The 24,290-nt window shown below is 44.8% G+C and overlaps 1 protein-coding gene across 4 annotated transcripts in view; it reads right to left on the bottom strand.

Moving 5' to 3' along the window:
- Positions 1 to 24,290, bottom strand: part of DHX32 (DEAH-box helicase 32 (putative)) — a 98,087-nt gene that overhangs the window by 36,669 nt on the left and 37,128 nt on the right. For all 4 annotated transcript variants that reach the window (XM_073552761.1, XM_073552760.1, XM_073552763.1 and 1 more), the window contains 2 exons: positions 13,600 to 13,972; positions 12,008 to 12,253 (listed from right to left, as the gene is read on the bottom strand). In XM_073552761.1, the coding sequence (XP_073408862.1) occupies positions 12,008 to 12,253; positions 13,600 to 13,972 (619 nt within the window). The remainder of the gene's footprint in view (positions 1 to 12,007; positions 12,254 to 13,599; positions 13,973 to 24,290) is intronic.

Genomic DNA, 24,290 nt, shown 5'->3' with positions numbered 1-24,290 from the left:
GTGACAAGGAGCCTTTCTTCGGGAGGAATGGCACGCCGGAGCTGAGTGTCCCTTCTCCGGATGTTTCCTTCAACCATACCCAGCAAGTCAAGGAAGCTTTCCTGGGACATCCGTGTATAGTCAGCAAATTTCTCCGGGTTTTCCTGTAGCTCGCTGTACAGCGTGTGATATGCTCCACGGCTTGGCCGGAGTTCGATGATTGGATGTCTCCAAAACCTACGCCGCTGCCGTCTCTGCTGTCTCTCCCTCTCCCTTTCTTGCTGGCAACAAAAGACATACGCCTGAGACAGCGCAATGTCAAGATCCAGCTTGAAGCGGAAATTATCCAGACGCAAGTCCATCTTGACACCGGAAACAGCAGCAAAATCTGATGAATTCAGCAGTACAGGGTCTATAAAACATTCCAATGAAACACGCCCACTGGTGACCCATTGGTGGTCAAAGATTTTGCTATTGTGAAATGTCACACCTAAAAACGCATGCGCATAAAAAACGCAACCGCATGCAAAAACGCATGTAAAACGCAAGTAACACTGCGTTATTTTGACGCATCAGCGTGCGCATGAAGAAAAAAAAACGCACATTTGTTTTGCGTTTTTCTTTGCGTTTTTTATGCGCACGATGCGCTGCGCAAAAAAACGCTAATGTGAAACTAGCCTTAGCCTCTAATTGGGGGACACAGAACCATGGGTGTTATGCTGCTGTCCACTAGGAGGCGACACTATGCATAATCTGAAAAAGATTAACTATGGCTCCTCCTCTGCAGTATACACCCCTGGACGGCGTCAGCCTTCTCCAGTTTTGTGCAAAAGCATTAGGAGGAACGTAACAGAAACAACATAACCATGCCTGTAAGAAGGCTATGTATGAGCTCAAAGAACAATACGAGAACGCAACCGTAAACAACGGCCCGTAAGGGCAACAGGGTGGGAGCTGTGTCCCCCAATTAGAGGCCATGAGAAAGATTTTACGGTGAGTACACAAAAATCTCCTTTACTCTGTTGCCTCATTGGGGGACACAGAACCATGGGACGTCCCAAAGCAGTCCCTGGGTGGGAAGCAAAGGACGAATATTGTGCTAGCGGGAGCCTAAACTTGAGGCACTGCCGCCTGCACAACCCAGGCTCGCATCCGCTGAGGACTGGGTATGAACACTGTAGTGTTTCGTAAACGTGTGCAGGCTAGCCCAAGTAGCCGCCTTACACACTTGTTGTGCCGAAGCCTGGTGCCGAATGGCCCAGGAGGCCCCTACTGCCCGCGTAGAGTGTGCCGTGATACCGGCCAGAAGAGAATTGTTCAGTCGGTAAGCCTCTTGTGTGGTGGATTTGATCCACTTGGCAAGGGTAGCTTTGGAAGCCGGCAGACCATTGCGAACGCCTTCCGTAAGAAAGAAAAGGGAATCAGACTTCCGGAATGGTGCAGTCCTAGACACGTATATACGCAATGCCCTTACGAGGTCAAGCGTATGCAGAGCCTTCTCCACTCTATGAACCGGAACCGGGCAAAGGGATGGCAGTGAAATTTCCTCATTGAGGTGGAAGTTGGACACAACCTTCATAGAATCATAGAATCGTAGAGTTGGAAGGGACCTCCTGGGCCATCTGGTCCAACCCCCTGCTCAAAGCAGGATTCGCTAAATCATCCCAGTCAGATGTCTGTCCAGCCTCTGTTTGAAGACTTCCATTGAAGGAGAACTCACCACTTCTCGTGGCAGCCTGTTCCACTCATTGATCACTCTAACTGTCAAAAAGTTTTTTCTAATATCTAATCTGTGTCTCCTCCCATTCAGTTTCATCCCATTGCTTCTAGTCTTTCCTTGTGCAAATGAGAATAAAGTTGATCCTTCTACAATGTGACAGCCCTTTTGATATTTGTAGACAGCTATTAAGTCTCCTCTCAGTCTTCTCTTTTGCAAACTAAACATTCCCAAATCCTGCAACCTTTCCTCATAAGACAGGGTTTGCAGACCGGTCACCATTCTGGTCGCTCTTTTCTGAACTTGCTCCAGTTTGTTGATGTCTTTTTTAAAATGTGGTGCCCAAAACTGGACACAATATTCCAGATGAGGTTTGACCAAAGAGGAGTAGAGGGAAATAATGACTTCACGTGATCTAGACTGTATGCTTCTGTTAATACATCCTAGAATTGCATTTGCCTTTTTTGCTGCTGCATCACACTGTTGACTCATATTCAGTCTGTGATCTATTAGTATACCCAAGTCTTTTTCACATGTGCTGTCACTTAGCCCTATTCCTCCCATTCTATATATGCTTTTTTCATTTTTATTGCCCAGATGTAGTACTTTGCATTTCTCCCTGTTAAAAACCATTCTGTTAGTTGCTGCCCACTTCTCCAGTTTATTTAAATCTTTTTGAATCCTCTCTCTCTCTTCTCTAGTATTAGCTATCCCTCCTAGCTTTGTGTCATCAGCAAATTTAATCAGTTTACCCTAAATTCCTTCATCTAAATCGTTGATAAAGATGTTGAACAATACAGGGCCCAGGACAGAGCCCTGTGGTACCCCACTTGAGACATTCTTCCAACTGGATGTGCAGCCATTTACGACCACTCTTTGGGTCCGATCACTAAGCCAGTTATGAATCCACCTAACAGTTGCCTTGTCCATTCCATACTTAGTCATTTTTTCAATAAGGATTGTATGAGAGATTTTGTCAAATGCTTTGCTGAAGTCAAGATATACTATATCTACAGCATTTCCTTGATCCACCCAATCAGTGATACCATCATAGAAGGAAATTAAGTTAGTCTGACATGACTTATTAGTTACAAACCCATGCTGACTCTGTTTAATCACTTCATTCTTATCCAGGTATTGACATACATGTTGTTTAATAATTTGTTCAAAGATCTTTCCTGGTATAGAAGTCAGACTCACCGGCCTATAGTTCCCTGGGTCCACCTTCTTCCCCTTTTTGAAGATAGGAACAACATTTCCTCTTCTCCAGTCTTCTGGCACTTCTCCTGTTCTCCAAGAATTTTCAAAGATTATGGAGAGGAGTTCATAAATTTCTTCTGCTATCTCCTTCAGTACTCTGGGGTGTAATTCATCTGGACCTGGAGACTTGAATTCATTTAGGTTAGCTAAGTGTTTCCTCACTATCTTTCTGTTTATAGATATCCTGGATTCTTCTATTCCCTTAATAGGACAGTGAATAACAGTTGATGTTACATTTCCTTTCTGAGAGAAAACAGATGCAAAATAGGAATTTAAAAGTTCAGCCTTCTCAACATCCTGTCTTACCATTTCATCATTTTCATCCTGTAAAAATCCTATAGCATCTTTGACTTTTCTTTTACTTTTGACATATCCCCAAAATCCTTTATTATTGTTTTTGACATCTCTTGCAAGCCTCAATTCATTTTCAGCTTTAGCTAATCTGATTTGTGCCCTGCAGGTTCTGCAGACAGCATTATATTCTTCTTTAGATATGCCTCCCTCTTTCCATTGTATAAACATTTTTTTCTTCCTTTTTAGCATGTGCTTAAGTTCTGTGTTCATCCTTCCTGGTTTCCTTAAATGCTTCCTATTCTTCCCTCTTTTCGGAATTGTTAACAACTGTGCTTTGAGAATTTCATTTTTCAAGATTTCCCATCCCTCCTGGACATTTTTGTCTTTTAGGATATCCAGCCATTGGATCCCTCCAATTCTCTTTCTGAATCCCTTAAAATCTGCCTTTCTGAAATCTAACCTTGACATCTGAGTCTTCACAGGTCTTCCGCCTCTAGTTATCCAAAATTCTAAAATAGCATGGTCACTACCTCCTAGGGTCCCAGCCACTTTTACCTCCTCAACCATTTCCTCCCTGTTTATAAGGATTAGATCCAAGGTAGCAGTTCCCCTTGTTTTCTCCCTTACCTTTTGGAAGATAAAGTTGTCAGCAAGAGAGGATAAGAATTTCCTTGACCTGTTAGTTTTGCCTGAGAGAGATTCCCAACAAATGTCTGGATAGTTGAAATCTCCCATGACAACTATGTCATATTTTTTGGAGAACGTGGCCATTTGATGCATAAAGAGTTCATCCATATCTTCAGCTTGCACAGGCGGCCTGTAGTAAATGCCTACAATGGTGTCCTTTCCATTGTTCTGTCCTTGTATTCTTACCCAAACAGTTTCCACAGAACTCCCAGTCTCTGAAGCTTCAATCTCTGTGCAGATATACGTGTTTCTAACATACAATGCGACACCCCCTCCTCGTTTATCAAGTCTGTTTCTTGCAAATAAGTTGTATCCTTCTAGTCTTGTATTCCAATCATGTGTATTGTCCCACCAAGTTTCAGTGATTCCAATGACATCATATTTCTTTTCCTGTGTTAGTAGTTCCAATTCTCCTTGTTTGTTGCCCATGCTTTGTGCATTAGTATAGAAGCATTTTAGTTTGTGATTGGTTTCTCTTTCTCCAATATTTTTATTAATTAGATTCTTTCGTCTTTGTTCTTCCTTTCCACTTCTAATAGCAGAGTTCTCAATAGCATTTGTCAGGTGTATGGCTTTTTCTGGTCTTTTGCTTCCCTTCCCATGTTGTTCTAGTTTAAAGCTCTCCTTACAAGTGTAGCAAGGCGACTTCCAAATACATGCTTTCCAGTCTTCGTAAGGTGCACCCCATCTCTAGCAAGTAGTCCATCGTATAAGTAGTTCACTCCGTGATCCAGAAATCCAAATCGTTGCTGACGGCACCATCAACGTAGCCAGTTGTTCACCTGCAGAATCTTATTCCACCTCCTTGTTCCATGGCCATCCACTGGGAGAATGGAAGAGAGGACCACCTGCGCTCCCAGTTCTTTCACTTTCTTGCCTAAGTCTTCAAAGTCTCTGCAGATGGTTTCCAGGTCGTTTCTTGCGGTGTCATTTGTCCCCACATGTAGTAGCAGGAATGGGTAGTCAGCTGTAGGTCTGAAGAGTCCTGATATCCTGTCAGACACATCTTTAATTTTTGCACCTGGAAGACAGCACATTTCTCTTGAAGTTATATCCGGTCTGCAGATAGCGGCCTCTGTTCCTCTCAACAGGGAATCCCCCATGACCACCACTCTCCGTTTCTTCTTCACAACATTTTTCTTTCTCCATCCAGGAGGACTCTGAAGGCGTACAAGGTTGCTGTTTGTGGGCAAAGTCTTATCCTGATGTATTTCTTCATCGTTTTCCTGCGTGAGAGCCTGGTACTGGTTTCTGAGCAGTATGGGTGCTGACTGCCTCCTGATCCTCCTGTTTCTCTGGGTCTGGGTCTCGGAAGGAAGGATGGTACTGTACGGAGAACCACCTTGTCCTGGTGGAAGGCTAGGAAAGGCCGTCTGCAGGAAAGTGCTGACAATTCAGACACCCTGCGCAGCGAGGTGATTGCCACCAGAAAAACCACCTTCTGCGACAAAATGCGGAGTGGGACTTCCTTAAGGGGCTCGAAAGGTGGTGCCTGCAATGCTGTCAGGACAAGGTTGAGGTCCCACGTTTCCAGTGGACGTCTGTAGGGAGGAACTAATCAGGAAACTCCCTGGAGAAAAAGTCCTTACTTGCGGCCTGTTAGCAATACGCCTTAGGAAAAGCACTGAAAGCGCTGACACCTGACCGAGTCTAGGGATAGCCTGGCGTCCAGGCCTGATTGAAGAAAACCGAGTACCTTCGGGAGGGAATACGGGAGTGGGACCTGTCCGCGAGATTAACACCAGGTAAAGAAAGCTCTCCAGGTACGGTGATAAATCTTGGCGGAGGCTGGCTTCCTTGCCCTGATCATGGTCGTAATGACATCCGATGAGAGCCCTGCCTGGGTTAGAACCCAGGTTTCAAGGGCCACGCTGTCAAATTGAGAGCCCCTGAGTTCTGATGGTAGAACGGACCTTGTGACAGAAGGTCGTGACGGTCGGGGAGACGCCAGGGGGCGTCTGCTGTAAGTTGTACGATGTCAGCGTACCATGTACGTCTGGGCCAGTCCGGCGCGATGAGGATGGTTGGAACTCTCTCTTGTTTGATCTTCCTCACGACCCTGGAGATTAGGGGGAGGGGTGGAAAAATGTACAGAAGCTGGAACTGGGTCCAGTCCTGAACCAGGGCATCCGCTCCGAGCGACCGCGGGTCCTGGTCATGAAATTGGAGACCTTGGCATTGAGATGGCATGCCTTTAGGTCCACGTCCGGGGTCCCCCAGCGATGGCAGATCTGGTGAAAAATTTCGGGATGGAGAGACCACTCCTCCGAGTCCATTCGTTGTCTGCTGAGGAAGTCGGCTTCCCAGTTGTCCACACCCGGAATGTGGACCGCAGAGAGTACCGACCTCGCGTCTTCCGCCCAGTGAAGTATATGTGCCACTTCTCTCATCGCCTGGGCACTGCGGGTCCCGCCTTGGTGATTCACATATGCCACCGCCGTGGCATTGTCCGACTGTATCCTGATATAAGAGGCTGCCAGCAAGTGATGAAAGGCTCTCAGTGCCAGGAAGACAGCCCGAATTTCCAGGAGATTGATGGGCAAGGTCGCTTCCGCGGGTGACCACTTGTCTTGTACCCTGTGATGTAGGTGCACCGCACCCCAACCTGTCAGGCTTGCATCGGTGGTCAGGAACTGCCATTGACCTGAGAGAAAGGATTTGCCCCTTGCAAGCAAAGTTGGCTTGAGCCACCAGTGTAGGGACCTTCTGGTTGACGATGTCAGTCGGAACTGCCTGTCGAGGGAGAAGGGATTCCTGTCCCAAGACTTGAGGATGGCTAGTTGAAGAGGCCCGAGGTGAAACTGGGCAAATGGTACCGCCTCCATTGCTGCTGCCATCCTGCCGAGGACTCTCATGGCAAACCGGAGAGATTGGGGAGGATTGCGGAGGAGTATGCGAACTCCCAGACGGAGAGCCAGTGCCTTGTCCCTGGGAAGGAGCACCAGACCCCTGGAGGTGTCGAATAGCATCCCAAGGAAGGTCAGGGACTGACTCGGGGTAGTTGATGACTTTTGTAAGTTGAATAACCAGCTCAGGCAACTCAGAGTGTCGACTGTGATTGAGACGCTGACCTCGCAGTCCTTGAAGGTGGAAGCCTTGATGAGAAGGTCGTCCAGGTATGGAACGACTACAATGCCTCTGGAGTGTAGAACATCCATGGTGGCTGCCATGATCATGGTAAACGTTCTGGGAGCTGTGGCGAGTCCGAAAGGGAGAGCCACGAACTGGTAGTGGTCCTGGTTGATCGTGAACCTGAGAAATCTTTGATGGGCGGGAGCAATTGGTATATGCAGGTATGCGTCTTGTATGTCTATGGAGGCGAGATATTGTCCCTGCTCCATGGACGCAATGATGGACCGAAGGGACTCCATGCGAAAATGACAGACCCGTACATATTTGTTGAGTTGTTTTAAGTCTAGTATGGGCCGGACGCTGCCTCCTTTCTTGGGGACTACGAATACTGTAGATTGGAGTACAACCCTCGGAAGCGTTCGGTCGCGGGAACCAGTACTACGACTCCTGCTTGAAGGAGAGAGGAGACTGCTTGGTGGAAGGCACGAGCCTTGTCTGGCGGTTTTGGTGAAACAGAGGGGAAGAACAAGTTTGGTGGACTGGAAGTGAACTCTATCTTGTATCCGGAAGACACTATTTCCCTGACCCACCTGTGATCTGTAATAGGCAGCCAGACTTGCTGAAAGAGTAGAAGTCATCCGCCTACTGGTGGGTTGTCTTCCGGAGTTCGTGAGTCATGATGAGACGAAGTTCTGAGGTTTTCCTCCCTTGGGTTTCGCCTGGCCTGCTTTCTACTGCCAGGTCCTGTCCGGCCTCTGCGCTGCCCGTGGGTTGTCCCTGCGTGGAGAGCGGTTCCGATTTTGTGCTGGGCGAGAGACGGACCAGCCCGAAGAATTCCGAAAGGATCGGAACCGTGTTTGGTTACGTCGTTTTAGTGTGCGCTTAGGTTTCAGCTGAGTGAGAGAAGTACTCTTTCCCCTAGTGGCATTGGATTTCATTGTGTCCAACTTTTCACCAAAAAGTCGTCCACTAAGGTATGGAAGATGCCTGAGGGACTTTGAGGCTGCATCGGCCTTCCATTCCCACAGCCAGAGGATACGCCGGATAGTGATAGCGTTTGCTGCTATCCCCGCTACCCCTCTTGCAGAGTCCCAGGGCTGCATGAAGCATGTAATCTGCTACCACTGCTATTTGAACCGCTTGGTCCAAAAGCATGGGATTTGAAGCTTGAAGACCGTCTTGCAATGTTTTGGCCCAGGCCAAAATGGCTTTGGCCGCCCAGACTGAAGCGAACGCGGGAGCCAAAGAGGCCCCTGCCACTTCGAAAACTGAACGAGCCATGCGTTCTACCTGCCGGTCTGCTGCGTCCCTGAGGGTTGAGCCATCTGGTAGTGAGAGTAGGGTCTGTGCTGCTAGCCTAGAGACTGGGGGGTCCACTTCGGGTGGATCTGTCCACCCCTTGGTGTCCTTCTGTGGGAAGGGGTACCTCGCTTTCAAATATTTGCGATTGGTAAATTTCTTCTCAGGCTGGGAAAACTGCTTAGCAAGTATCATCTGAAACTCCGGGTGATTAGGAAAGACCTTGGGTGGTTTCAGGACACTTTCAAAGGAAATCTTGTGTTCTGGGACTTCAGGGGTTGGATCAGAGATTTCCAGCACCCGATGGATGGAAGAGACTATGTCCTCAACTAGCGCTGTATTGCTAGGGGGACAAGGTACCGCAGACCTCTCCGTTTCGTTGTCTGAGTCAGAGTCACAGACACCTTCCGAATCCTGCATGTCACTAAGGCGTTCCCTGGTGGGCGAGCTGGGGTGGAGGTCTGCTGTGGTTGGGGATCGCCGTGGAGATCTGCGTTGTCTGTCACTGTTAGGGGACGGTGTAGGAGACCTGTAATCACGGTGTCTCCCCCTGGAGGGTGATGACCGTGTGCTATGGGATGACGCAGATGATCGCGACCTGTGGGTCCGCTTTTGTCTGTGAGCGTCGGAAATAGCATGTTCCCGAGACAAGCTATCCTTTTGCTGGGTAACGTTCATAGCCGAGACACGACCCTGCAGCAGTGTGGAGGTTAGGTTATCTAAGGACTGTGTCATAGACTGCGACATCAGAGTAGCCCATTCCGGCGTGGTAGCAGACGCAGAAGCATTGGTAGGGGCTTCCTGGGTTTCAGACCCAGTGTTTAGGATGCAATCCCGGCAATGCGGGTACGTGCTGCCACTGGGGAGGGTGGTTTTGCAGGCTGTGCAGAATGCATAAAAACAGTCCTGTCTGGTTCTCTTTCTTGAGCCCGGCATAGTTCACAGAGGCTGGCTATTAGGGACCTTACAGAGGTGACTACGCAGAGGAAACCTATAGGAGCGCCTTATAGGTAATGTGGATTCACAGCAGAGTAAAGAGAACCCAGCTGTGATCTTACCCCACCAGTGTGCCCCTAGGTCCAGCGCCGACAAATCACAGTCCTGTGCCCCCCGGAGACTGCTGACGTTGCTGTGGGCGTCCTGACAGATGGCTTGCGTCCAAAGATGGCCACCGGGATGCTGAGGAGGAGAAGGGGGCGGAGAGCTGAAAAGGGCTCGCAGGGCTATGTAAAAACGCGCCCTTTCTGCCTCGATCCGCCCCTTCTATGACACTATAAAGTGTCAAAATCGTCATCCGGGGGGCGGGGAGAAGGCGGCAGCTTCAGCTAGGCCGAAGCCGCGGTCTAAATTAGAGTCCTGATGCCGAGGAGGGCTCCAGGGCGGCGTGGATGTCTGGGAGGGGGTCGGATCTGAACCTGACCCCCCCGGATCGGGAGGCAGAATAGCGGTGGGGCCAGTAGCGATAGCGGTGTCCGTATGGGGGGTCCCCCTGAGACACTATGGAGCCGGTGCTGCCGCAGAGACAGGGGCACAGGGAGCCCTGTCTCTGTATGTGCCATGTCTGCCTGCACTTTCCCCCGGCCTCAACATTAGCCCGCAGCAGGGCTGGGGTCCCCGGCTGTTTAGCTGCAGAATGCTGCCATATATAGACCCTACCTGATGTGTCTCAACTTAATGCCCCCAGAAGGGGATTACGAAGGATGCATCTGTCACCATCAGGGGCCTTCATCCTCGCCTCGACCCAGACCCCAAAGGGGTTGGGGAAGGAGGGGGGTCTCGACTTCGAACCAGTACCCGAGGGACTGGGGAAGGAGCAACATGGGGAATAGCCATCTCCACTTCAACTGGGCACCCCAAAATAGGGGGCCAAGGAAGGAGCCATGCTGGGAGTCTCGCTGGAGACCCACTTTTCTTCATCTGTAATCCGTCGAAGAAAAAAATGGGAGAAAAAAAAAAAAAAAATCTTCAGGTGTGACTCCTTGCGACACTAAGCAAAAACTGGAGAAGGCCGACGCCGTCCAGGGGTGTATACTGCAGAGGAGGAGCCAAAGTTAATCTTTTTCAGATTATGCATAGTGTCGCCTCCTAGTGGACAGCAGCATAACACCCATGGTTCTGTGTCCCCCAATGAGGCGAAAGAGTAAATAAAATATAATAATCTTCAAGTTTGTCATCTCCATAATTGTACTGTCCTGGAGAATTAGGTTAGTAGGTAATTTTTACAGTATAAAGAATGTTGCAAAAGCAGTTTACAAACTGCATTTTTTTTGTTTACAACATTTCACCATAATTTTCCCCCATTTTTCAGTGCAGTATGGGCTCAAATTATTATTATTAATAATAATATTTTGCACATTTTTTCTTTTTTTTAGTTTTTTGCATTTTTTGCCCATTTTTCATTTGCACCTTTTCTTTTTAATTTACACACTTTTAAAAGTCTATGTTATATGTGTTCATCTTTTTTTTCTTTTTTTAAAGTTTGTCATTTTGGGCACAGTTTGGTGTTCTCTATGTTTTGGGCTGATTCTTCAATTGTGACTAAGTCACAAAATTTTTGTGCAAATGTCCTTCTCCTCTGGTGTAATTTTGTAACTGGCAGGAATTGTTGCTCAAAATTTGGAACAGAATATTTTTACTTGGGGCAAAATGCATGATCCATGTGCAACATTCTGGAGAATTTGCCTAAAACAAACAAAAATAAAAACAAAAAAAACCACATCAACGGATCATAAAAAAAAACAAAAAAACAAACGCAAATAGTAAATCAGACCTTATGTTTTAAAATAAAATGTTGTAATTTAAAATGACAACTCATTGCAAAAAAACAAAAAACCCTCATGCGGTGAAGTTGACAGACAGAATATAAAAGTTCTGTCTCTTGAAAACGAAGGAAGAAGCGAAAAGGACAAAAGTGCAAATTGGCTGCGCCATTAAGGAGTCAAGCTGCCTTAACGAAGGCCGGGATCACACTGCCGTGTGTGATGCGAGAAACTAGCACGAGTCTCTCGCATTAACACCCAGCGCTGCCACCGGCACTAAGGACCGGACCTGCGGCTGCATAGAAATACATGCAGCTCCGGTCCGAGTGCCGGCGGCAGCGCCAGGTGTTGATGCGAGAGACTCGTGCGAGTTTCTCGCATCACACACGGTAGTGTGACCCCGACCTAATACTCCACTCCCTAAGGCTACGTTCATAAGACCATTTATTTTTTCATGAAAAAAATATGACCAATATTGTTCATTTGGCATGTTCAGATATGCTTTGTTTTTATTTTTTTGTTTTACTTTCAAGAATCAAATCTGCTAGTGAAAATAAATAAATCTACTGAGAGTCACATATTCAAGACTATGGGTGCGCAAAAAAAATAAAAATAAAATGAAAAAAAATAACCACAAGAATATTGTACACTGGAACATCTTAATGGTGTAGCGTAAAAAAAATAAAATTGCAGTATAGCGGCTGTAAAGATGGCATTCATCTGTGCTTGGATTGCTTGCCATTACATAGCTAATAGCCGGGGCAGAGTTTGGACACAGACTACGGCACTGTAAGCATCTGGCAGCTACAGAAGGAGATGCAGGAGAGCAGAACACACAGTAAGACGTTATTTTGCAAGGCTTGGATCGAACCTGGGAGATTTTTTTTTTTTTTTTTTTTTGGGAGACGCAATAGGAAAAAAAATTAAATCTGGCCTTTACCTTTCTCCGCTCCACTCCAACATCAATGACAAAGTGAACGTTGCTCATCCAGACGAGGGACTCGCCAAGACTGGTCGTTAGCACCACTTTCCTCCTGTGGTCTTTACATCCATAATCCAGCCCCTCGTATGGCAAGTATTGCGGAAGGCTTTGATGAGGGTACAGTGGAATTGGAAGCAATTCACCTACTTTAGGATTTGGGTGTATAGTCTCCTGGTGGATCATTTCATAGGCCTGTTTGATTTCCTGAAAATAATTAAAAATTAGTATCTGGGAGAAAAATTTCTAAAAAATAAAAATAAAAAGTTTAGGTAACTTTTATATAAGCTCAAAAAAAGGTTGTTCCTTCCTGCACCAGAGAGTTTGCAGAGTTGTGAAAACATGTAATGCTTCACCTTCCCTGCGGAGGCACTGCAGGCAGATTAAACGCTTTTTGTTGAATTCCAAAAATGTACTACTGTTGATATTAAAAAGGGGTTGGTGCACCTTTTTTCCCCCCCTCATTTAAATGCATGCAAAAATCATTTTTTGCAATTGGGATTATTGATCACTTTGCACAGTTTGCCTTTTACAGGCTCTTTGTTTCCCCTACGCATCCAACTTTGATGAGGTCAGTGGCCATAAATCAGTTTAAAGAAGCAGATAAGAGCTAAAAACTCCCCCCCTCCCTTAGACCGGTATAGCGGGCTTGACTGATGGATTCTCAGTTAACTCATTCAGCAGCCAGGAAATGGACAGTGCAACACAGAGGCTGTAGAAAGCGAAGGGTGGAAATTTTTTAATGAAACTAGAAAAATATTATCACATGTGACAGTTAAACCCTATTAGATGAATAGTGGCCAAACCTGCAAGATTTCAGCGAGACTAGTTGACTAGTGTGCTCCAACTCCTCCGCCTCTTAACGTCTCCAGAAGGGTGTAAGATCAGGCATGCTAAGTTTCAACATGCTCAATCCTTTGCTCTCACGAGAGATAAACTGCCACTTAAGGTATACGGCAACATCTTATTCAGATCTTTAACACTTATTCTAGTTTACCAGATATGCCCCCAATAATCACTACATTACGTGTTATACCCTTATGCATTTCCCTAGGAGAACATGCGCTACCATGCCCATCAGCTGAGCTTTTAGATGGGACCTACTTGATTGATTTCTCAAAAGGGGACATGGGAAGAGGTTGTCCCTTAAGAGATAACTCTTGCTTAGAACTAGAAAAACACAAGATGCCAATTATTGGGGTCCAATGGACAGATCATCTAACATCTTCTATAGAATTAAGACCTGAACCACTTGCTAAGAAAGTCATTGGAAACTCTTCAAAATCTTGTTAAAGGTTTTTGGTTTTTTTTTAGTTACACATAGAGGAAAATTGTAAAAAAAAATTGTTCCCAATCTCTCTCAGCCCCACTTAAACAACTACTTTGGAGCTCCTTTAATAGTAAGAAAAAAAAAAAAATAGGAAACCTTGGAGAAAGTTGTAAGCATTATAAGGTCATTTTTTTTCCTGCTCATAAAACTTTATATAAAAAAAGTAGGACCCAAAGTGATCAAACGCATAGAAGTAGCCCAGAAACTACTCACACCCACTTACTTGCTCACAAGCCAAGAAGACAACAATGTCCCCTTTCTCTTGTGTGTGGTGGATTTCATAAAGGAGTCTTAAAGCCGCGTGGAAATAGTCTTGTTGGATTGCAGAGGTGTATACTACTTCTGCTGAACATGTGCCTTCCACCTCGACGAGAGGAATGTTTCCGTAGTATGAGACTATTTTACTAGACAGTTCAGGAGGGGAGATGATCACAACCTTCAGTTCGGGTCGAGCTAAAAGCATGTCTTTAAGGAAAGCGAGGAGGACATCAGTAGATACAAAGCGCTCGTAGACATCATCGATGATAATTACTCCGTAGTTGGACAAGAGGGGATTGGACATCATCTCACGCAGTAGCATCTCATCTGTACAGTACCTGCAATGTAGAAAATAAAATAGTCTAGAGGCTTTAGATTTACTTATTTAATTCATTCATACCGCAGTGCCGTATTCCACAGCGTGGGGGAAGAGATGGTCATCACTCACACTGGTGCCAGTCTCCATTGGAGCCAACAATCTTCCTTACAATTTAAAGGTTTAATCCCAAAACAGAATGTTATCCACTATATACAGAATAGGGGAAAATTTGTTGATGGCCTCAGTCTGACCTTTGGGACCTCTATTGATCCAGAATCCCATATTCGATGGAGTGAAAGATAGTAGGCTCGGCATCCGCTCCACCTATTGTCTATGGGACTGCTGGAGCTACGAGTACAGCACTCCGCTCCATTCCTTGTCTATAGGGCTGCTGAAAATAGAAGACGCCTCAGAAACAGAAGGATTACAAGTTAGCCATAAATTATTTTGGGAATAACCCTTTAACCTATCAGGGGCAAGGCAAGAACTTGGCAAATACATAAAACACGGGAAGAACGTACAAACTCCATGTAGACATGGAAGATTCCCACTGCAGATGCACAGAAAAATTAATAATGTCTAAAACTTTAACCATAACATTCATAAATTTCAATACATGGGCATGAAAAAAAGCCCAACACCCATTATAGTCCCTTACAGTTGGTATAAACCCATCTGTTCCACCATCAATATCATAACAGGTGAACAGAAAAAGCACAACTTCAAAAACTATTTAAAATATCATTTTACTTTCCATGATTAAAAATTAGTAAACAGCAAAATCACACAGGTAAAAATCACTAGGTAACCTCTGTTGTGGGACACAAAGGCTATAGACGCCCCCTGAAGAAGAGGACGAAACGCGCGTCAAGGTGATTAGTTTGGGTGATTATTTTGCAGTTTTTTAATGTACCAGGCTCAGACACGTTAGCATGTCCCATTGTGTCAGGGGTCAAGGACGCTTCATTTTGTCCAAGTATGGACCATCAATGGAAGGGCTGATAAGCTAGCGCTAAACAGAAGATCTGAGAGGGGTATTAAATATTGCGCCATACCACTGACTAGTTGTTACACCACCCTAAGCAGATGCCTAGGGTGCCAACACCTAAGTCCTGGTGCAGGCTGGAACTAACAAAGGATGCTTCCGTAGGTCCAGTCTATAAAAGGTGGTGTACATTCTACACTGTATTGGGCCGAAGGCTCGTTCGGTTATCAGCTATTCCACGTATGCTCAGCTTGGCCCAGTGTGCATGTGTTCTCAATAGGGAGAACATTGACAGACATCTCTGGTGCCAGCTTCCATTATCGTAAGGACAAATTGACTGGCCATGTTGTCATCCAACATGCCCGATCTTTGTCTCTACTGACTTTCACGGTTAAATGCCGTTACCAAAACTAGCCATCATTCGTCTTGAGCTGAACTGTACGATGGGCACTAAAGGGACCAGCAGAAGACAATTCTATTTGGATCCAATCAGTCGAGGCCAGGGTCTATTTCTTACAGGTTAATTCACAAATAACCTATTAGACATTATTGAAGATACGTCCTCGGTGTGGACTGAGCATCTACAGCTACAACGTTACATTTAATTAATGGATTTCTTCAGTGTAATAAGCTTTTAAATCCAGACTGAATTCAGACAAATGAGGCTTCGGACTTTCCACCATGACAGCCTGATCTAATAAAATTCTGCTCTCGTGGCAAATTTTCCTTCCCTGAAATGTTAAAAAAACCTCGTTATCTAAAACTTATTTGTTTTTACAAAAAGAGGGTTGCGCAATTTTAAAACGTCTTGTCACTGAAAGCAGCTGACAAAAGGAAAAACGCAATCCAACGTCATCGCAGTCGCCGGACCCTTTCGTCTTCTCTTCTACCGTGACATTTACAAAAAGCTGGCTGGGTGACGTATTGGAAAAATACTAGACGGGGCAGCACAATTATGTCAATACGGATGAAACAACAAGCTCATCTTCCAGGGAAAACGCTACGCTTAGCAAAACAAACCAGAGGAATTACTGGCAATAGGAGCCCAAACGGCCAGTTGTCAGTGCGGAGTTATGTGATGATGAATGTTGATGTCCTCTTTTGTTAGAAATGGACCCAAAAACAGAGTGATCCATTCATTAATTTAAATGAAGCCCCTCAGTCCTGATACAGTCCCACCAGTTTTAGTCTTCCTTGTCCACAGGCATAATCCCATCCCACGCTTCAGACCCACACTCCCTCATTGATGCCAATGTGCCTACAAGAGCCAAGTTGCTTCTGTCCCTAAGGGCGCGTCTCCCAGCCACATAAGTAAGGCTCAACTTTTTTTTGTGTTATGTCCTTTCCTATTGTAGTAAAGATCCCAGATTTCCAGATGGCAGCCTCAATGTATATTGTAACTCTTCTTTTCAAAAAGGGGACCCACATACATTCCAGTCATTGCACCTAGTGGGCAATCCAGACTGATGACGCTTATTGATATATACAACTAGAACTACCAAAAGAAGGTTAGTCGCGAGAGCTATAAAAGTACAAATAGATAACGTGGGCATCCATATGGCTCCTCACTCCGCGACGCCATACCGGAACCTAGTGTGCATTGGCATTCTGATAAAACTGTCTCGGCTAGTAAGGAGCAATGAGGATGAGGATGCAGCACCTCCGGAAAGGACATGGGCCTGGAAACCAGAAGTTGTAAACAAATGTTGGCATGTGATTTTTTTATTTTCTTAGCGGTCTGTCCTCGAGTATGGTATATACTTACCCAGTGTCTTAGATCTAAAGCATGTCAATGAGGTTTCTGGCAACAAAGAGTAAATGTCACATAAGGTGCTATCCAAGCATGCTCGAGTGCTAATACAGTATCTAGGGCATGCTCGAATACTATGCCCGAGTTGCCGCAGTTGCATATCTCGAGGCTGTCTGACAGTCACAGCACATGCAGGGATTGCCTGTTAGGGCTATGCTGTAGGGGGATATTTTGGTGAAGAGCAGTGTACATGGGAGGGTATTTTATAGAGGGGCAGTGTGTGGGAGCAGGTACTGAGGTTGTTCTGGAGCTGAATTCATGTACAGACAGTAGTTGTGGGGCTGCATTCATGCCATGATGGAGGTTCTGATGCTGCATTCATTTTGGAAGAAGACAGACGAAACGCGCGTCAGGTGAGGGACGAAGCCAGCATTTATATTTCCTATGGCCTTTATGTAGGCAACTATCTATGCAGCACTTGACTTCTCTACTGAGTATACATTATACCCAACAGGCATTAATATCACTAAGCACTTTGTGATCTAACTGTTTTGTCCTTGTATTTTAAAATACCATACCATACTTTATATATCAGTAACAGACTATGTAATCATATAGAGTTGTGCTCAAAGGTTTACATACCCCGGCAGAATTTTTGCTTTCTTGGCCTTTTTTCTGAGAATATGAATAACATCAAAACTTTTTCCCCACTCATGGTTAGTGGTTGGGTGAAGCCATTTATTGTCAAAACTACTGTGTTTTCTCTTTATAAATCATAATGACAACCCAAGACCTTGTGGGGGCATCAAAACACAGAACCAGACCCCAGAGGACAGGACATTAAAATTTCCACTCCTTATCTATGAACTGGTCCAATATTTATGGCCATAACTGTCTGTCACTCCCCCATAATGAGAGTTCTGCTTCAGGTCACTTTTCTTATCTATTGCATTTTTTCTGTGCTGTGTTGTGCATAAATATGTGATTCTTTGGATTTTGTATTAGTCAATGCCTGATGAAGAGACCTGAGTAGTCTCGAAAGCTTGCAATTTGTTATGATCTTTTCAGATAGCCATTAAAATGTATCAACCACTGAGGACTCTCAATTCTGAATATTTTTCTATCTACTGGCTAACATGGTACAAAGATATACATCTTTCCTGTATCAAAATGACAACCCAAAACATCCAAATGACCCTGATCAAAAGTTCACATACCCCATTTCTTAATACTGTGTATTGCCCCTTCTAACATCAATGACAGCTTGAAGTCTTTTGTGGTAGATGTGGATAAGGTTCTTTATTTTCTCAGATGGTAAAGCTGCCCACTCTTCTTGGCAAAAAGCCTCCAGTTCCTGTAAATTCCTGGGCTGTCTAGCATGAACTGCGTGCTTGAGATCTCCCCAGAGTGGCTCAATGATATTGAGGTCAGGAGACTGATATGGCCACTAAAGAACCTTCACTTTGTTTTGCTGTAGCCAATGACAGATCGACTTGGCCTTGTGTTTTGGATCGCTGTCATGTTGGAACATCCAAGTACATCCCATGTTCAGCTTCCGGGCTGATTGCAAATTTGCCTCCAGTATTTGCTCATGACATGCTGCATTCATCTTTCCTTTAACTTTGACCAAGTTTCCTGTGCCTTTGTAGCTCACACATCCCCAAAACATCAGCGATCCACCTCTATGCTTTACAGTAGGAGTGGTGTTCCTTTCATCATAGACCTTGTTGGCCTGTCTCCAAATGTAACATTTATCGTTGTGGCCCAAAAGTTCGATTTTGGTCTCATCACTCCAAATTACCTTCTTTCAGAAGTTTTGAGGCTTGTTTCTGTGCTGTTTTACATATTGCAAGCGAGACACTTTGTGGCATTTGCGTAGTAATGGCTTTCTTCTGGCGACTCGACCATGCAGCCCATTTTTCATCAAGTGCCTCCTTATTGCACATCTTGAAACAGCCACACTGCTAGTTTCCAGAGAGTACAGTATTGCAACTGATGTTATTTGTGGGTTTTTCTTTGCATTCCGAACAAATTTTGCTTGCAGTTGTGGACGACATTTTTGTTGGTCTACCTGACCGTGGTTTTGTTTTTACAGAGCCCCTGATTTTCCATCACAGTTTGAATGATATCTTTTTGTGTTCCTTTCCTGTTTTATACAGTTCAACTACCTTTTCTCATAGATTCGTTGACAATTCTTTTGCTTTTCCCATGGCTCACAATCCAGAAATGTCAGTGGCTGGATGAAAGATGCAAGAGTCAGTCTGGATCCCAGAAACTCACTCAGCTTTTACGCACATACTGATTACAAACAGGTCACAGGTGAGGATGTTACCTTAAGTAGCCATTCAAACCCATTTGTGTGAACTTCTGTGCATGTTATCAGGCCAAAATCATCAGGGTATGTAAACTCTTGATCAGGGTCATTTGGATGTTTTGGGTTGTTGTTACGATTTAAAAACAGAAAAACACAGTAGTTTGACAACAAATGGTTACACCCAGCCACTAACCATGAGCGGAGAAAAAAAAGTTTTGGTCTTATTATTCATATTCTCTGAAAAAAGGCCAAGAAAGCAAAAATTCTGCCGGGGTATGTAAACTTTTGAGCATAACTGTAAAACTTTAGGCCTTGGCTTACTCATGTAGATATAGTGCTTACTGATTTGGATACTTGTGGGAACACCATATATGCCATTGACTTAATGTAAACTATACAAGCATTCATATTTACAGCACTAAGCACTTTTTTTTTTTTTTTTTTTTTACTTGTTGTAGGTACAGTATATTTTCCCACATTTACCCAAGTTTACCAGAAAAATATTTTAATCATGTGTATGTAAACTTACACGAAAAACAATATAGATTTGTGTGTTAGATCTATATATATATATATATATATATATATATATATATATATATATATATATATATATATATATATATATATACACACAGTGGGGCAAAAAAGTATTTAGTCAGTCAGCAATAGTGCAAGTTCCACCACTTAAAAAGATGAGAGGCGTCTGTAATTTACATCATAGGTAGACCTCAACTATGGGAGACAAACTGAGGAAAAAAAAATCCAGAAAATCACATTGTCTGTTTTTTTTCATTTTATTTGCATATTATGGTGGAAAATAAGTATTTGGTCAGAAACAAGCAATCAAGATTTCTGGCTCTCACAGACCTGTAACTTCTTCTTTAAGAGTCTCCTCTTTCCTCCACTCATTACCTGTAGTAATGGCACCTGTTTAAACTTGTTATCAGTATAAAAAGACACCTGTGCACACCCTCAAACAGTCTGACTCCAAACTCCACTATGGTGAAGACCAAAGAGCTGTTAAAGGACACCAGAAACAAAATTGTAGCCCTGCACAAGGCTGGGAAGACTGAATCTGCAATAGCCAACCAGCTTGGAGTGAAGAAATCAACTGTGGGAGCAATAATTAGAAAATGGAAGACATACAAGACCACTGATAATCTCCCTCGATCTGGTACTCCACGCAAAATCCCACCCCGTGGGGTCAGAATGATCACAAGAACGGTGAGCAAAAATCCCAGAACCACGCGGGGGGACCTAGTGAATGAACTGCAGAGAGCTGGGACCAATGTAACAAGGCCTACCATAAGTAACACACTACGCCACCATGGACTCAGATCCTGCAGTGCCAGACGTGTCCCAGTGCTTAAGCCTGTACATGTCCGGGCCCGTCTGAAGTTTGCTAGAGAGCATTTGGATGATCCAGAGGAGTTTTGGGAGAATGTCCTATGGTCTGATGAAACCAAACTGGAACTGTTTGGTAGAAACACAACTTGTCGCGTTTGGAGGAAAAAGAATACTGAGTTGCATCCATCAAACACCATACCTACTTTAAAGCATGGTGGTGGAAACATCATGCTTTGGGGCTGTTTCTCGGCAAAGGGGCCAGGACGACTGATCCGGGTACATGAAAGAATGAATGGGGCCATGTATCGTGAGATTTTGAGTGCAAACCTCCTTCCATCAGCAAGGGCATTGAAGATGAAACGTGGCTGGGTCTTTCAACATGACAATGATCCAAAGCACACCGCCAGGGCAACGAAGGAGTGGCTTCGTAAGAAGCATTTCAAGGTCCTGGAGTGGCCTAGCCAGTCTCCAGATCTCAACCCTATAGAAAACCTTTGGAGGGAGTTGAAAGTCCGTGTTGCCAAGCGAAAAGCCAAAAACATCACTGCTCTAGAGGAGATCTGCATGGAGGAATGGGCCAACATACCAACAACAGTGTGTGGCAACCTTGTGAAGACTTACAGAAAACGTTTGACCTCTGTCATTGCCAACAAAGGATATATCACAAAGTATTGAGATGAAATTTTGTTTCTGACCAAATACTTATTTTCCACCATAATATGCAAATAAAATGAAAACAAAACAGACAATGTGATTTTCTGGATTTTTTATTCTCAGTTTGTCTCCCATAGTTGAGGTCTACCTATGATGTAAATTACAGACGCCTCTCATCTTTTTAAGTGGTGGAACTTGCACTATTGCTGACTGACTAAATACTTTTTTGCCCCACTGTGTGTATATATATATATATATATATATATATACACACACACACTCACTGGCCACTTTATTAGGTACACCTGTCCAACTGTGTGTTAAGACTTAATTTCTAATCAGCCAATCACATGGCGGCAACTCAGTGCATTTAGGCATGTAGACATGGTCAAGACAATCTCCTGCAGTTCAAACCGAGCATCAGTATGGGGAAGAAAGGTGATTTGAGTGCCTTTGAACGTGGCATGATTGTTGGTGCCAGAAGGGCTGGTCTGAGTATTTCAGAAACTGCTGATCTACTGGGATTTTCACGCACAACCATCTCTAGGGTTTACAGAGAATGGTCCGAAAAAGAAAAAAAATCCAGTGAGCGGCAGTTCTGTGGCCGGAAATGCCATGTTGATGCCAGAGGTCAGAGGAGAATGGGCAGACTGGTTCGAGCTGATAGAAAGGCAACAGTGACTCAAATTGCCACCCGTTACAACCAAGGTAGGCAGAAGAGCATCTCTGAACGCACAGTGCGTCGAACTTTGAGGCAGATGGGCTACAGCAGCAGAAGACCACACCGGGTACCACTCCTCTCAGCTAAGAACAGGAAACTGAGGCTACAATTTGCACAAGCTCATCGAAATTGGACAGTAGAAGATTGGAAAAACGTTGCCTGGTCTGATGAGTCTCGATTTCTGCTGCGACATTCGGATGGTAGGGTCAGAATTTGGCGTAAACAACATGAAAGCATGGATCCATCCAGCCTTGTATCAACGGTTCAGGCTGGTGGTGGTGGTGTCATGGTGTGGGGAATTTTTTCTTGGCACTCTTTGGGCCCCTTGGTACCAATTGAGCATCGTTGCAACGCCACAGCCTACCTGAGTATTGTTGCTGACCATGTCCATCCCTTTATGACCACAATGTACCCAACATCTGATGGCTACTTTCAGCAGGATAATGCGCCATGTCATAAAGCTCGAATCATCTCAGATTGGTTTCTTGAACATGACAATGAGTTTACTGTACTCAAATGGCCTCCTCAGTCACCAGATCTCAATCCAATAGAGCATCTTTGGGATGTGGTGGAACGGGAGATTCGCATCAGGGATGTGCAGCCGACAAATCTGCGCCAACTGTGTGATGCCATCATGTCAATATGGTCCAAAATCTCTGAGGAATGCTTCCAGCACCTTGTTGAATCTCTGCCACGAAGAATTGAGGCAGTTCTGAAGGCAAAAGGGGGTCCAACCCCTTACTAGCATGGTGTACCTAATAAAGTGGCCAGTGAGTATATATATATATATATATATATATATATATATATATATATATATATATATATATATATATAAAATTTGAATTTGTAATTTATACATGCTGCTGTGTCCTCTTTTGACATTAGGCACTTTATTATTATAAATGGTACATTTAAAATGAAACAAAGAATTGGTTTTAGGCTATGTGCACACATAGTTTTTTGTCTCTGCAGATTTTGTAGAGAAAACCGCAGGTAAATCCGCAGGACAAAGACCTGCGGTTTATCTGCGGTTTTGCACCTCATAATGGATGAGGTGTAAAACTGCAGCGTTTCTGCACCAAACAATTGACATGCTGCGTTTTGAAAACAGCCGCGGAAAAAAACGCAGCATGTGCACAGCTTTTTTTTTTTTTATTTCAATAGGAAATAAAAGTACTGTACAACGCAGCAGAATCTGCTGCGTTTCTGCAGAACCAAAAACGCTGCGGAAACGCAGCAGAAACTGCAAAGTGTGCACATACCCTTAGGGCATGTGCACACGCTGCAGATTGGGGTGCGGATTTGGCCGCGCGGGTTTTGTAAAATCCGTAGGTAAATCTGCAGGTCAAAAGACCTGTGGTTTTACCTGCGGTTTTGCCCTGCTGTTTTTCATCTCCACAATGGAGGAGATGGCAAACCGCAGCGGAATCCGCAGAAAGAATTGACATGTCAATTCTTTCTGCGGTTTTCAAACCGCAGCAAATCCGCGCGGAAAATTCTGCAGCGTCTGCACTGCGGTTTTTTTTCCCCATAGGTTAGAATGCTACTGTACACCGCAGCAAAAACTGCTGCGGATCCGCAGCAGAATCCGCAGCGTGTGCACACACCCTTATTATTCTCCGTTTACACTTCTTGACTCCAATCCAGTCTGTGTTTGTTTATGCCATTTGAAGTTTGACCTTCATGCATAAGGTCTTTGGGCTAATATGTTTTTTAATGCCATGATGGTGGTTCTGCCGCTGCATTCATGTACTGACGGTGGTTCTGCCGCTGCATTCATGTACTGACTGTGGTTCTGATGCTGCATTCATGTACTGACTGTGGTTCTGATGCTGCATTCATGTACTGACTGTGGTTCTGCCGCTGCATTCATGTACTGACTGTGGTTCTGCCGCTGCATTCATGTACTGACTGTGGTTCTGCCGCTGCATTCATGTACTGACTGTGGTTCTGCCGCTGCATTCATGTACTGACTGTGGTTCTGCCGCTGCATTCATGTACTGACTGTGGTTCTGATGCTGCATTCATGTACTGACTGTGGTTCTGCCGCTGCATTCATGTACTGACTGTGGTTCTGCCGCTGCATTCATGTACTGACTGTGGTTCTGATGCTGCATTCATGAACTGACGGTGGTTCTGCCGCTGCATTCATGTACTGACGGTGGTTCGGATGCTGCGTTCATGTACTGACGGTGGTTCGGATGCTGCGTTCATGTACTGACGGTGGTTCGGATGCTGCGTTCATGTACTGACGGTGGTTCTGATGCTGCGTTCATGTACTGACGGTGGTTCTGATGCTGCATTCATGAACTGACGGTGGTTCTGCCGCTGCATTCATGTACTGACTGTGGTTCTGCCGCTGCATTCATGTACTGACGGTGGTTCGGATGCTGCGTTCATGTACTGACGGTGGTTCGGATGCTGCGTTCATGTACTGACTGTGGTTCTGATGCTGCGTTCATGTACTGACTGTGGTTCTGATGCTGCATTCATGTACTGACTGTGGTTCTGATGCTGCGTTCATGTACTGACTGTGGTTCTGATGCTGCGTTCATGTACT

This window comes from Dendrobates tinctorius, unplaced genomic scaffold (assembly GCF_039654945.1).
Source record: "Dendrobates tinctorius isolate UK_male_01 unplaced genomic scaffold, ASM3965494v1 ptg000196l, whole genome shotgun sequence".
NCBI lineage: Eukaryota > Metazoa > Chordata > Amphibia > Anura > Dendrobatidae > Dendrobates > Dendrobates tinctorius.
Note: the sequence above shows the minus strand (reverse complement) of the source record. Positions and strands in the feature narration are given on the sequence as shown.